Source organism: Electrophorus electricus, chromosome 9 (assembly GCF_013358815.1).
Source record: "Electrophorus electricus isolate fEleEle1 chromosome 9, fEleEle1.pri, whole genome shotgun sequence".
Lineage (NCBI taxonomy): Eukaryota > Metazoa > Chordata > Actinopteri > Gymnotiformes > Gymnotidae > Electrophorus > Electrophorus electricus.
In genome coordinates this window covers 9,421,748-9,435,000 of record NC_049543.1, presented here as the reverse complement: position 1 = coordinate 9,435,000, position 13,253 = coordinate 9,421,748, and the positions used below count along the sequence as shown (strand labels likewise).

General features: G+C 47.2%; 1 protein-coding gene across 1 annotated transcript in view; it reads left to right on the top strand.

Annotated features, from left to right (window-relative positions):
* rasgef1ba (RasGEF domain family, member 1Ba) overlaps positions 1-12,050 on the top strand; it is a 17,589-nt gene extending 5,539 nt beyond the window's left edge. The window contains exons 5-14 of the mRNA XM_027029034.2: positions 3,029-3,241; positions 3,441-3,515; positions 4,489-4,584; positions 4,829-4,931; positions 6,211-6,290; positions 7,295-7,390; positions 8,933-9,028; positions 9,296-9,419; positions 9,816-9,888; positions 10,666-12,050. Of these exons, the coding sequence (XP_026884835.1) occupies positions 3,029-3,241; positions 3,441-3,515; positions 4,489-4,584; positions 4,829-4,931; positions 6,211-6,290; positions 7,295-7,390; positions 8,933-9,028; positions 9,296-9,419; positions 9,816-9,888; positions 10,666-10,690 (981 nt within the window). The 3' untranslated portion in view covers positions 10,691-12,050. The remainder of the gene's footprint in view (positions 1-3,028; positions 3,242-3,440; positions 3,516-4,488; positions 4,585-4,828; positions 4,932-6,210; positions 6,291-7,294; positions 7,391-8,932; positions 9,029-9,295; positions 9,420-9,815; positions 9,889-10,665) is intronic.
* Positions 12,051-13,253: the final 1,203 nt, after the last annotated feature.

The following is a 13,253-nucleotide window of genomic DNA, read 5'->3' as shown; positions in this document are numbered from 1 at the left end:
TCACGCGTTTTACAGTCGTGGCTGGGTCGAATTAAAAAGGGTCAAATGTCTTTTTGTTGTTGTTGTTGTTGTTGTCGTTGTTGCTTTCATCCTAATTCAAAAGCACCAAAATGTGACTTAGCATCTTGTTTTGTAGTTTCGTGTTACCAGATCGCCTTCCGTACCGCTGGTGGAGGTACTGCTTGCAACTCTTGGGGTGAAGCAAGAGTCAGTTGTTGGGGGAGGGGGGTGGGAAAGAATTCTTCAGTCTCAAAGCAGTTTGTCGAGCCTGACGAGGAGGGAGAAGAAAGCTCTATTGTTCGGGTGCTTTGGTCTCCTCTAGTGTTCTTCCACTGGCCGCATTTAAATAGCTCCATTAGCGTTGACTCGAATGTCACTGGTGTAGCGTTTTTTCCCCCCAAAAGGGGATTTTCTTTCCCGGTAAATGAAAGAAAGAGGGTCTTCGTGGCATTATTTATGGGTTGGTTTTTGCCCAGTTCTTGCTTATGTTATCCCACCCCCAACTGCTGGTTTTAAACTGCGCATAAAATGCACTTGACAAGAACCTGTTTCATTTTCTTAAGTGGTTGGGATCGTCTTCCTCATTTTAGATGTAAACACCCCCCCCCCCCCCATTACGCCGGCGCCCTGTCACCTGCTGTACCTGAGCTGCTCAGTTCCTCGTGAGTCAGGCTGGAGTTGCCAGCCCTTGGTGTTCTGTGTGTTCAGCACAGTGTTCTGTTGCCTTCTGTTCCTTCCCAGCCGAGTGGTTACGTTGTCCCTCTGCAGGGAAAGAGCTCGATTTTGCACTGAGAGGTTGAAGGAAAAGACTAGCAGCAGGCAGGGGCAGACACTTAAATAAAACACACACACATACACACACAAACACTCAAACAAACCTCTCGTGGTCCCTAAGTCTTCCACGGCTCATTTAATTAGCAGATGTGTGATGATTGATCTAGTTCATCCTAACCAGGAGGGTCGATTACTTTCTCCTGTGGTTCATATGCCCATTTGTGGACCCTCTACATAATCAACAGAAAGAGGATCAATGATGAGCATTGGTTAGTTAACAGATGGAACACAAAATCAGACCCAGCAATACTCACTAAAACTCATGGTTAGGGTCAACATGGTTAGGGTCAAGCAGCACCTGTTACCACTCAGTGTTTAGATCTAAAAAAAAAAAAAAAAAGAACAAAACAACACCTTCAACTGTCGCGTTTTTGCTTGGATTATGATCACAGGACCATCAGGTCATGACCAAGTCATGACCATCAGGCAGACCTGTATCTGTGACTGTGCAGACACAGTACTGTATGTTAGCTTCAAGGATGCATTCATTGTCATTTAGATTAATGTGGTTTGTATTATCCAATCCGGTGCACTGTCTGATACTTCCTGCACTGTGAACTGCATCTCACCCTTAGGCAAATAGCATTAGCTTCATCTAGAGCAGGTTACTGGCTCTAGACTGCAATTGGGATTCCTGTAATTCAAATAACATCATAATTTCCTTAAATAATTGACCAGGCCTGTGTATACAGTTAAGCATTATTACACTTAAGATCAAGAAGGAGATTTTCAGACACACCCTGCAGAACAAGGGCGCTCCTCCTGCAGATGATGCGGATTACAAAAACAAGAAGGTTAACCCTGCGCTGCAGAGCTCTTGGTTCCTGTTCAGCAAACCTAGAATAGATCCAGTAACATCTGTCTCTAGACCACAGTACGATCTTCAGGCCTTTGGTCTGCTGAGGCTGTCATTATGAATGCGGTCATCTATATAGGGAAGGACGAGCCTAGCGTAACCAAGCTCTGTGATCTAGGCGCGACCAGCGGGTTTGGCAGCCGCTAGGTTGCCCTTTGCGTGGCCCGTGTTTACCCCGGAACGGAGCTTGCCCCACCGAGCCCTCGCCTGGAGGTGTGGCAGGCCTGCAGCCCGAACCCCGGCCGCGCCACAAGACCAGATGTCTGAGAAGTGGCCACCTTCCTACGAAAAACAAGCGGGAGGCTACCAGCTGCTTTAAAACGCCAGCCAGTTATCGCCATGAATTATTTCTAAAAATAATTGCACCGTCCTGTTTGTGCTGGGGACTGAAGCCTTCCCATATGGTGACCCTTGAAGAGGCAGCTATCACAAACACATTTCTTACCTAAAATCCATTGACGTGAAACCTCTGAATTTTACAGCTCATACCTGCTGATAATTCCTGTTACTTTGTCAAACTGCACAAATTTCTTCTAGAAGGTAGCACGATTATTTTTTTAAAACTAAGAATGGCGTTTCAGGCAATAACTGTCAAGTTTATTATAGCCAATGCTCTGTGGCGCACAGAGAGACTCCACAGTCGTCTGTGCTGTGCCAGCTCATTGCTTGACTGATGGGGCCGCCTTCCAGTTTCCCAAGTATCCGTCCAGAAAGTGAAGAGTCTTTGCATGTTCTTCTCACATCCATGACTAGTTCAAACAGCAGTCGTTGGTCTTGATGTGGGTCTTGAGTTGCAAGAACTAGACCTTGGCCTTTTGGTCTTAACAGAGAGCGTACATGGACTTCACACAACAAAAGAAGTCATTTCAGAATCCGAGTGATATTAGTTCACTTGGATGTTTACAGAACGTACTTCAAGCCCACAGACCTGGTAGCCAGGCCATACAGGATATTTAAGGGACTTCAGTGTGGGGAAATGTTATTTAAGCACCGCTGTCCGTCGTAGCGCGTTTCAGGCTCATGTTGTTGGACCGAGCCACGAGAGGACGTGAGCGGCCTAACATGGCGTTAGTAAGTCCTCTGAGTGACCATCCACAGAGAGCGCTGTTCTAGCTCCTTTTTCGTAACCCCACCGCCATGCCGGAATAATCCACCCCGTCAGCAGGACGCCTTGTCTGTAACCTGGCAGTGCTGACCGGCTGTTTGGTTTTCTGCCCTATAATCCCTCGCCACGCGCTCTGCCGTTACCTTCTGTCTCGGCCGATAGCGGAAGACTGTTCCGGCAGAGCGCTCACGTCTCCTCCACTTCTCCATCTTTCCTCTCTCTCTCCTCCACAGCTCTATCGGAAAACGGCGCAGCAGATGACGCAGGCGCTGATCCGTAAGCTCACCGCGCTTGGCCAGTACGAAGAGGCCCTGGCGAAGATCAGCTCCACCGTGACGGACCGGCTGACAGTTCTGAAGAACAAGCCCCAGTCTATCCAGAGAGACGTTCTGACCGTCTGCAGTGACCCGTTCACGCTGGCCCAGCAACTCACACACATTGAACTGGTGAGAGGACCTGCCACAGTTCACCACAGGCCTGCGTCGACTTGCCTTGTCCTGACAGTGAGGTCTGAACCGCTGGTTGCGGGCATCGGGGCGGTTTTGGTGACTTTAGCAGTTCTGTTGTTTAGATGTTTTCAAGGTGACCACTGGAAGCAGTTATGACTGATGGTGTGTTTGAGAAGGTTATTTGTTTGTTTTTTAGGAGCGACTCAGTTACATAGGACCCGAGGAATTTGTCCAGGCATTTCTTCAGAAAGACCATCTTGACAACGAAAAGGTAACTTTAAAACATCAACAAACACGTTAAATTATTAGTTTTTAAAATTCTGACTCCCTGTGTGACCCCTCAGAAACACAGGGAACAACTAATATTGACTCTAGACAAATCAATAAGTGCAATCTTCGCACCACCCCGGGGGTCAACGCAGTGTCAACTTTTTCACACAGTAAACCGAGAACCTCAGACATTCCCCTCACTCTTATCTAGCAACATATCCACTCTATCAATGTTCTCCTGAACACAGATTCCTTTATGGCCAGGTCCCTCGCACCCCCCCCCCCCACCCCCAGCAGAAGTTTACCTCAGGCCCACCGCGTTGTCAACAGCCGCTCAGTGGCACTCTGCTGCTAAGCAACAGCCCAAGGCTGGTCCCTTTATGTGGCCGGCAGCTCTTCTTAAGCCCTCGTCCTCAAGCATGTCCATCAAGAAGAGCCAGACTGGCCTTTGTGTGCCGGACAGCACGCTCACTCCCAAGGAATGTGAGGAATGAGAGGGAGAAAGGAACTCCAGCGTCCCGCCAAGTATCAGCGAGCGTTATGTGAATAGGCTCCAGTGAGACGCTGGTGCCTTTTTGTTACGGAGCGAGCCTTTGATTGAGGGATCTTGGGCTGGGGCTCATAAACCTAACACAACTTTCTTTCTTTCTTTTTTTTTAAAATCTCCAATGAAACACAAGTCATCACAGCGGAAAAAAAAACAAACTCAACAGCCCTAAATGCTAAATAATGGAAAATTTACTTCACACGGAAAAGACTAATAGGTTTTCCTTTTTTTTTTCTTCCTGATCACTATAAGGTTTTTTTTTTTTAAGTCGGTTGGATTAGACTAAATGTGATCAGTTTTAGGCCGAGGTGACACTGGTAACACAGACGTTGTCTTCCCGCCTGTACAGCTTTTAGAATCTTGCGTTTAGCACTTCAGGCACTTATGACCGTGTTGACAAGCTGTCCAAAAAAAAATGTCTCCGCAGACCTGTTTCAGCAATCACAAGAAAGCCAGCAACCTGGAGGCATATGTGGAGTGGTTCAACCGGCTCAGTTACCTGGTGGCCTCTGAGATCTGCATCGTGAGTGCCTTTTACGTCAGACTACTCTCGAGCCCCCTTTCAATGACCTGCACAGTTACGCTGCTGGGCCTGTCATAATACAGAGCAATTACAACGTACAATGGCATCACAGCAGCCATACATTAATTATGATTCTTTATTCTGTCATCTTGTAATTAGTAAGAAGTGCATGATCTGTGGGGATGTTTTGGACTTAAACACATCGCTCAGTCTTTTTGTGTATGTTGGGATCTCTGTCCTGCAGCCGGCGAAGAAGAAGCACCGAGCGCGGGTCATCGAGTTCTTCATCGACGTGGCGCGAGAGTGTTTCAACATCGGCAACTTCAACTCCCTTATGGCCATTATCTGTGAGTGCCTTCATCACACTGCTGAGTCTTAGGTCCGGAGAGAGCCCTGTGTGGCCCGCTAGTCTGTCCGAATAATACGGGTTGTTATACAGGGCGATCACGTAGGCTTTCCTAAGCCCTGTTGTGACGCCCTCCACAAAGACCCAAACGAGGAACAGACTGCTGCTGACGTGAGCTGGTGTCTTTGTTGAGCTGGTTTGGCGGGTGAATGTGATCCAAAAACGTGCGACGTTTGAGTGGGAGCTCTTAGTGAGTGCAGTGCGAGGGGAGTGTAGGGTAACCTTCTCGCTGCCGGCCAAGGGGCTGAGCATGCCGGGGTAGAGGCAGCTGCGCGGGGCCGATGGTCCCCGCTGAGCGGCTCGACAGATGGGAGGGAGAGCGTGAGAGACACAGGAGACGGGGGGGTGGTTGTGGGGGTCAGCTGTCCCTTCCCTGGAGGCCAGCTACACACAGACTACTACCTGGGCCTCGCTCCCCAGAGACACGGGACACACGTTGGAGTCGCCCCTAGAGAACAAACGAGTCACAGGAAAGGCAGAGAACTGGGTCAAAATTCCCACCGTCACCCGAGAGATCAGAGGGAAGAGATGAAGACGACATTTCTGCCTAACACCTGTTGGCACGGAAACGGTTTTCCTTTGTTCCTCGTGACGCGTTTGTAGATGCTATCAGCTTTGGTCTTTGTCTGCAATGTTGTTTTTGCAAAGGGGAAAGTACAGAATGGCCGTTTTAAATTAACAACAGTTTCAGCTGACAGACACTTATGCTGAAGATGTAGATTTTGTAAAATGGATTGCAGTGGACATTAGAATGACTTAAACTTTAGAGTGTCTAAACTTTCAATTTTACGTAAAATTTAATAATCCTAATTCTTCTACTTCTTCTTGTTAATAATAATAACAATATAGTAATAGTAATAATAATTTCTCGGGCTCATCTCCCAAACTAAAGCCCCTGTAGCAGCCAGTAGATTTTCTACATCCACTCAGCCAGCTGTTTAGGTCGTCAGAACAGGGTCCATGGTAACAGAGAGTTTGGTCAGACAGCCTCGGCAGTACATTGACCTCACGGCTTCCTGACTGCTGACTCCGCCCGGCTGTAATGAGCCCCCGTACTGTACGCTAGCCGCACTCTTCCAGAAAAATGACTCGCCCGCCAAAGCTGCAGCTTCTAAGAGACGGCGTGGGCCCAGCACCTGAGAAACACCAGCTGTGGCAGGAAATGGGTCTTGGGTGTTGACCTACGTTTGTTTTGTGTGTGCGTGTGTGTTCCTCCACAGCTGGCATGAACATGAGTCCTGTGTCGCGGCTAAAGAAGACCTGGGGCAAAGTCAAAACAGCCAAGTTTGACATTCTGGAGGTTGGTACACTCAACCCCCCTTCCATCAGTATTTCTTTTAAAAACATGTTTTCCATTTTCTTAAAACAAGGTTTTGCACTGGCTGTTTTTCCTGGTAATAGTGCTGGTGAGTGGTTGTGAGTCACGGGTGGGATTAGAATGTGTGGGAACACTCGGGGAAATGCAGCAGGAAAGTCATTGTGAAACAAGCTTGGCAAACTGCCGTGTACGTAACGTAGCAGCTCTGTCCAAATGGTACTGATGCTGTGCATGAGGCCTGCAGGCTGGCCATTATTCTGGAGACACACACACACACACACACAGACAGAGTGCTCAGCCCCCGACAATGTGGAGACCCATTCATTCCAATTAAAATCTCCCGCGGGTGGAAATTACCATTCTTGGGCCTTTAACATTCTGAAATACAGCATCCCATCTCTCAAGTGGGTCCGTAAATGTTTATAAAGGCAATGGATGAAAGAGGTTGCAAAGTCATTTAAGTCTTTCGCTGAAGTCTTCCCAGACGCTGCGTATTTACTGTCTAGAAACGGACTTAGGCAGGTTTTGATTCATCTTTCGTCTAGGAAAGGCAGTGAGCTGGATAATTGGACTAGTGTAAAGTAAACAAGTGCCCTCCCCGTTCTGGCATATCACAATCATAGGCTGCTGCCTAATCTTTGGGGCTTACAGGGCTTACAACGCTTTCCGTAAACGCGGATCGGGACAGATGGCTCGAGGGAGACGTGACGCGTGCGCTCCGATTGCGCGGCATTGTAAGCTGGGGCCCAAGCGACCCCCTCGCCCTCCCCGTCGGAGCATTTAAAGTCAGAGCCGCAGGCGTTTTGGCTTCTGCTCGGCTCGGAGTGCAGATCCGTTCACCCGGTCCCCATGCGAGAACGTTCCTGACCAGACGGTTACTCAGGCAGCTCGTTTCAGCCTTCAGTTAAATCAGTGGTTGTTACGGTAACCCGAGCTTTTGTGGAGGACGTCGAGAATGTCACTAACTCCCTTTTCTCCCTCTTTAGCACCAGATGGACCCTTCCAGCAACTTCTACAACTATAGAACAGCGCTGCGTGGAGCCACCCAGAGATCCATCACCGCTCACAGCAGCAGAGAAAAGGTGAGTTGCCTCTTAATTTAGAACATCCTCGCCACACGGGTTTTTCCTGCTCTCTTAAGACTTTCTGACTTGGCTTTTGTTCCACTGGGACTTGACACGTAAAATGAGAACTGACTCAATCGCGTAAGGGCATTTGTTTGGCCTTGCTTTGCACACGTCCACCAAAACAACTTTTGAAGCACTTGATGTAAAACCGGCCGCTGCCGAGTGTCGAGGCTGCAAACAGGCGATAACGGTCCCTTACGCAGAAGCCAATGAAGATCGCATGGAGCTCCAGTTCTTTCGGCCTGCCGAGAAGTGAGCACCCTGCGGGAACGCGGATGCTATGATTAGCGAATAGGGGAAGTCATCTGAAATGAGACCCTTGGGCGGACTCAGCGCTGCGGAGAACCTCCAGCGTCCTCTCGCCCCTGGCCAAGAGCATTACGTAACGAGGCCAAGGGCCGAGCTGCAAATGCAACAGGCTTCCGCAGGCTATACGCGAGAGGGGGTGGGCCGCTTCCCCCGCCGAACACGCTGTTCTCTGCCGGAGCAGTGTGGCAGCCAGCCAATTCCAACGACGTTCCTGTGTTCCCTGGCCGGGAGTGACCCAGATCGATGTATTCCTGACCTCTCCACATAGCCGGCATGGTAGCTTCCTTCATGTGATCTCCTTGCTAGCGCGGGGATGATTCGGGAAGAAGTTCTCTCTCCCCTTCCCAGGCTGCTAGGGTCATGAGACGGAATGTTCCTAAGCAACTCTGGAATGTTCAGCTTCACCCAGTCTGTTCTGGCGGTGGGAGTTGATTTGTTGACAGTGCTCTCGACATGCTGGAGCTGTGTTTTGTTTTTCTTTTTCTCCTTGTAGTTGTGACGACACTGCAACTTTGTTTCCCCCCAAATCAAGTTTGTTTTTGTTTTGGTTCGCATTGTCACTCCAGGGATACGCAAGAACAAAAATAAGTCCTCCTCTGTGCCACCCAAGCAAGGATATCCACCATAAACAACTCAAATCACAGCCATAAAGGATTTTGCTAAACTCTCTGAAATTGCACCCAGGCATAGAGAAGCTGGAGTTTTCACTGCCACTGACCGTTGAACTGTTTTACTCCAAGTGACGGTCATCTTCACATACCTTTTGGTCTTGTGTTTTCAGCTTTCCTGTATTTTGCATTGGAAGAATGGCTGTCTTTTTTTTTTGTTGTTGTTGTTTTTTGTTCTTCTCTGTCTACACAGAAATTGCAGTGCATCTATATTTATGGAGAACTTGTTTTGCACTTTGCTTTGGCACAGGGCTTATCTCAGGTGTTGTGACATCAGAGCTCCTTGTCTCGTACGCAGATCCTGCTTCTCTACCACGTGGCATGTGCTCGAATTGTGTACTAGTGTCGTACTCGGCGTGAGCCCAGAGGTTAAACCTGTCAATGCACAGCAACACGTGTGCATTTTGTAAAATGCCGCTGGTACCGTTTTGGCGATGTTGCAGTAACAAGGATAACGACTGCAGACTGGGTTTTGTGCTGTGTGTGGAACGGAGCATGACTAAGTCTCCTTCTCTTTCAGATCGTCATTCCATTCTTCAGCCTCTTTATCAAGGACATTTACTTCCTGAATGAAGGATGTGCCAACCGGCTCCCAAATGGACATGTCAATTTTGAGGTAATTTAAAAATATATATATATATTTTTTAAAAAGCCCCATCCCCCCCACCAGTGTTACCACGTTAAGAAATGTAAACGTTTCATTATAACCACTGCATAACAGCAGAGGCAAACACAGAGCCTGCTTAGCAATCGTGACGATCGAGCAGACACCCAAGTCCTCTCGCGCTAGCTGGGAAGAAGGAGGAAATTCGTGGGGGCCCAGCTCGGCTCCGAGGACGTGGCTGCTGACAGATGACTTGGCTTCGTTTTTTTTGTGGTGCAGAAATTCTGGGAGTTGGCCAAGCAGGTGAGCGAGTTCATGACCTGGAAGAAGGTGGAGTGCCCCTTCGAGAGGGACCGCAAGATCCTGCAGTACCTCCTTACGGCGCCCGTCTTCACTGACGATGGTAAGCAGCCCTGCGCACACCGGGGTCCTGCAAGCCCCTCCCCTGCCCGGCTTCAGTCCAGCACATACAGCCGCTGAACTTGCAATCCTCCCAATCCCATCCCCTGTTGGATGAATTCTCAGTCATAACTTAAGGGGTAACCCATTTCAGACTGCCATCTGACCTGTTCAGCGTCTGCGCCGTCACGCACGCACTCAGACCTGCTTCCCCTCAGGCCACGTCACACCCCTCCTCTGACACAGAGCAGCGTGCCATTAACGCAAGTGCCTGAATGACCTCAATCCCAAAGAATTTCCCCCGTGCAAATGGGTCAAACACTTTCCAGTAGGCACATCTTCCTCATCCTTTTCATCATCCTCGCCTTCGGTCTTCACTCTCCCTCTTTTCTCTCGACAGCTTTGTACCTGGCATCTTATGAAAGCGAGGGACCAGAGAACAACATGGAGAAGGACAGATGGAAGTCTCTCAGGTGCGTAGGCGGGCGTGTGCGTGCGCACGCGTCTTTGTTCGTAAGAGTCTGTCACCACTCACTCGTCACAGCTATACAGCAGCTTGTTACCGACAACTCCTGCGTCATAATAAGAACAGACGTGCGCCAGCTGATTTAATGTCTGCATGGATTCCCGTTGAGTTTGTAGTGCTCAGCTGGCATGAAGGTTGCTGTGTCACCAGCTCGGACTGGGAGGGTAACGGTGCCTCTCCACTCTCAAATGCTGTCACTTGCACGTACTGGACGAAACAGGCAGATTTCCTTCGTTTAGCATCAAAGCCCTGACAAAGGAAACTGAGACGTTGCCTAGCACCGTACTTAACGGAGGGCATGTGGAGCGGTGATGTTGGTAATAGATGACAATCCACAATCCCTTGATCAGAGTCTGGCAAAAGGTGTACACAATTAGTTTCCCCACTGCCGTCCAAGTCAGAGAGTGAGAGGAGAGATGAGAGAGGTGGATGTGGGAGTGGTGGGCCCTCCACCCCCCACCCCCACCACGACAGGATCTGTCACATCACCAGGTTCTGTGTGGGTCAGCAGAACACGCTCAGACGGGGGCGGGGCAGGGCCGTGACTCAGCACTTCAGTGGCAGGAAATTAACCTTGCGCTGACCAGAAATGAGCGGGTGAGCGCCAGAACAGAGCAGGGCGGCAGATGCGACGGGAAAAATGGTTTAATCCGACTCGGGAGATGTGTGATGGGTCGTGCTGCATTGTTTTGATTCGTCTCTGACCTACTTGCTCCCCTTGCAGGTCGTCGTTGCTGAACAGGACGTAGTTCCTCCCTGTGTTGGAGGACCGGCCGTGTCTCCTTTACGTCTCCCCGTAAAGTGAGAAGTATCCCCGTTTTTGAAGGGAAATCTCCTCCATGCTGGAAGAGATTTTGTCTCTGTTCTCGTGCAGCTCCAACTACATCTCCTTTCTACAGGAAAAGAACCTTTTTATGTTGTTCATACTGGATAATTCAGATAAGCTTTCTTTTCCCTTTTTGTAAAGACTTTGTAACGTTTATATTCCTTTAAAAAAAAGACTTCTCGGAGAGAAACAGTTTGCCGTTGTTGAAATTCCGTGGCTGTAACCAGCGATGCGTTTTACGATGTCTCTTGAGGGATACAAATAGTTGGTGCAAATAGTCTCCTGACATATTTAAACCCTTTGTTTTGTTTTCTAATTTTCATAAACATGAGTTTGCTGCTGGTTGGCAAACTGTATGAACGGGTCAAAAAATTTAATAATTAAAAAAAAACAGCATAGTGAGTACTGGCTACCAGTAATGCATACACATAAAGGACCTACAGCATTAATTTAACTATGGATTTATTTTGTTTGTATTGTTCAGCTGGATTTGTTGTTTTTATACATATGTATTACATTTGTATTAAATTCGTATTACATTTGCCTATTGTTCTTAACCTTCAGGGCTCTTAGCATATTCATATGGACTGTTGAAAGAGAGATACAGTCCTTGTTATATACCCAATATATCAGATATACTGTTTTCCCCTCTGGGAAATACATAGTGTGGAAATGAGGATGACCTGCCCATCTTTTTACTGTTAGTTCTCTAACGTTGTTATGTTGCCCCCTAGTGGTTCAGATGAGAATTACTAAAAAAGGTTTTGAGTTGACGATGTAGTAGTGGACTACTAGTTCAAGTGGATCATAGCATGGTATAGGATTACAGTTTTCAAGTCAAGAATCACTTATTATTGTGATGGTTGTTGTTATTGTTGTTGTTTATTTTCCCCCTAAACTTGTGATGTTATTTTCTTTTAAATATTTGGTGATATTTACACGTTTTTTACATTTTGCCCTGTATTATTTTGTACTAGGTACATAACATGGATTATAGTTACTCATATTTTATATTTATAAAACTTTTTATGAGACAGACTAATATTTGGGGTACTAGATCACAATATGGCATTAATTAAGAATATCAACTTGTGTCTAGTTTACCCTTTAATATCCTTTGCTTAAGAAATTGTTTCACAGAAGCTTACTGTGGTTTACCCTGTAAATGTTTTACTGCCTTATGTAGATCATGTATTTTGATGGTTCCATTTAATTAGAGCCTTTGACATAGCTGTTATAGGACAGAAAATGTTTCATTAAAAGAACATTTAAGTAAAAATTCATTTTATATTTGATTAATTAATTGACATTTTAATACGTTAAAGGCTTGGCTGTTCTTTGTTATGAGGTTCAGCTTTTACCAGGTGCAAAAAGTCAATTATGCTTGACGAGGGGTTGCATGTCTGACAGCGGGTTTTGGTTGCTCTCGACGCCATCTGCTTTCTTGATTTTAAGTATAGCGCTTTGCCTGGATTAGGGAGGTGGCAGGTAGGTTCCTTTTAATTGGCGGTTGAGCCCAGGTGGCATGAATTGATTAACCTATTTAAATCTCTCAGCCAGGGCGATCAACCAGGGTCATGTCGTGAGTGTTTATGGTGGTTGCGTGGCATTACCCGTTCGACCTCGTAACTCTTAAAAAGAAGAAATGCGGGCTGTGGGTAAAGGAAATTAGGCACTGTGCAGCATTAGACAAGATCATCTGATGGGATTAAGGTTCAGGTCCACTAAAGCAAGATTTACGGCATTTGTCTGACGCTTTCATCCAAGCAATTTGCAATTATAACAGTACAACTTTAGCAACTGAGGGTTAAGAGCCTTGCCCAGGGGCCCAACAGTGGAAACCTGGAAGTGGTGGGGCTTGAACCAGCAACCGGATTACAAATCAAGTACCTGAACCACTGGTTCAGAGCTACAACTGCCCTAACTGCAATACACAAAACATGCAACAATATTAACAACTACAAATAAAACGTGTTGAGAATTGATAGTAATTTTGTTCTAATACTCTTATTCAACGCCAGTGGCCTATGCATGGTATAAAGTGTGCTGCTCCGCTGGATGGTGTTTGCATAGAGCCATACGATGCCGCTTCTCTGATGAAGCTAACAATCTTTGCCACGAGCAAACTAAAGTTTTACCGATCAAAGAAACAGCCTTCACGCGCGACTGCATATGGCATAGCCTGTGTGAAGCATCTGCAAGTAGAAAAACAAGTTCATTAGTAACATTCCTTTTACAGGTAGCTTCGCCTTTGGACAAATCGCTCAGCAAAACATAAACTGGCATGAAATGTGTTTCATCCACACTGATGAGTCAAGAGCGTTCAAGATTAACGCGCGGTCGCGACCATAAAATGCTTCCTATGCTGAGCAACATATTCCTATTAATGCAAGATTCTGACAGGCTGGATAAACCGCTTTGCAAAGTCTGAGAATGCTTCACCACACAGTAAACCCAGTCTAATAAGAAAACAAAAGAACTGAAAA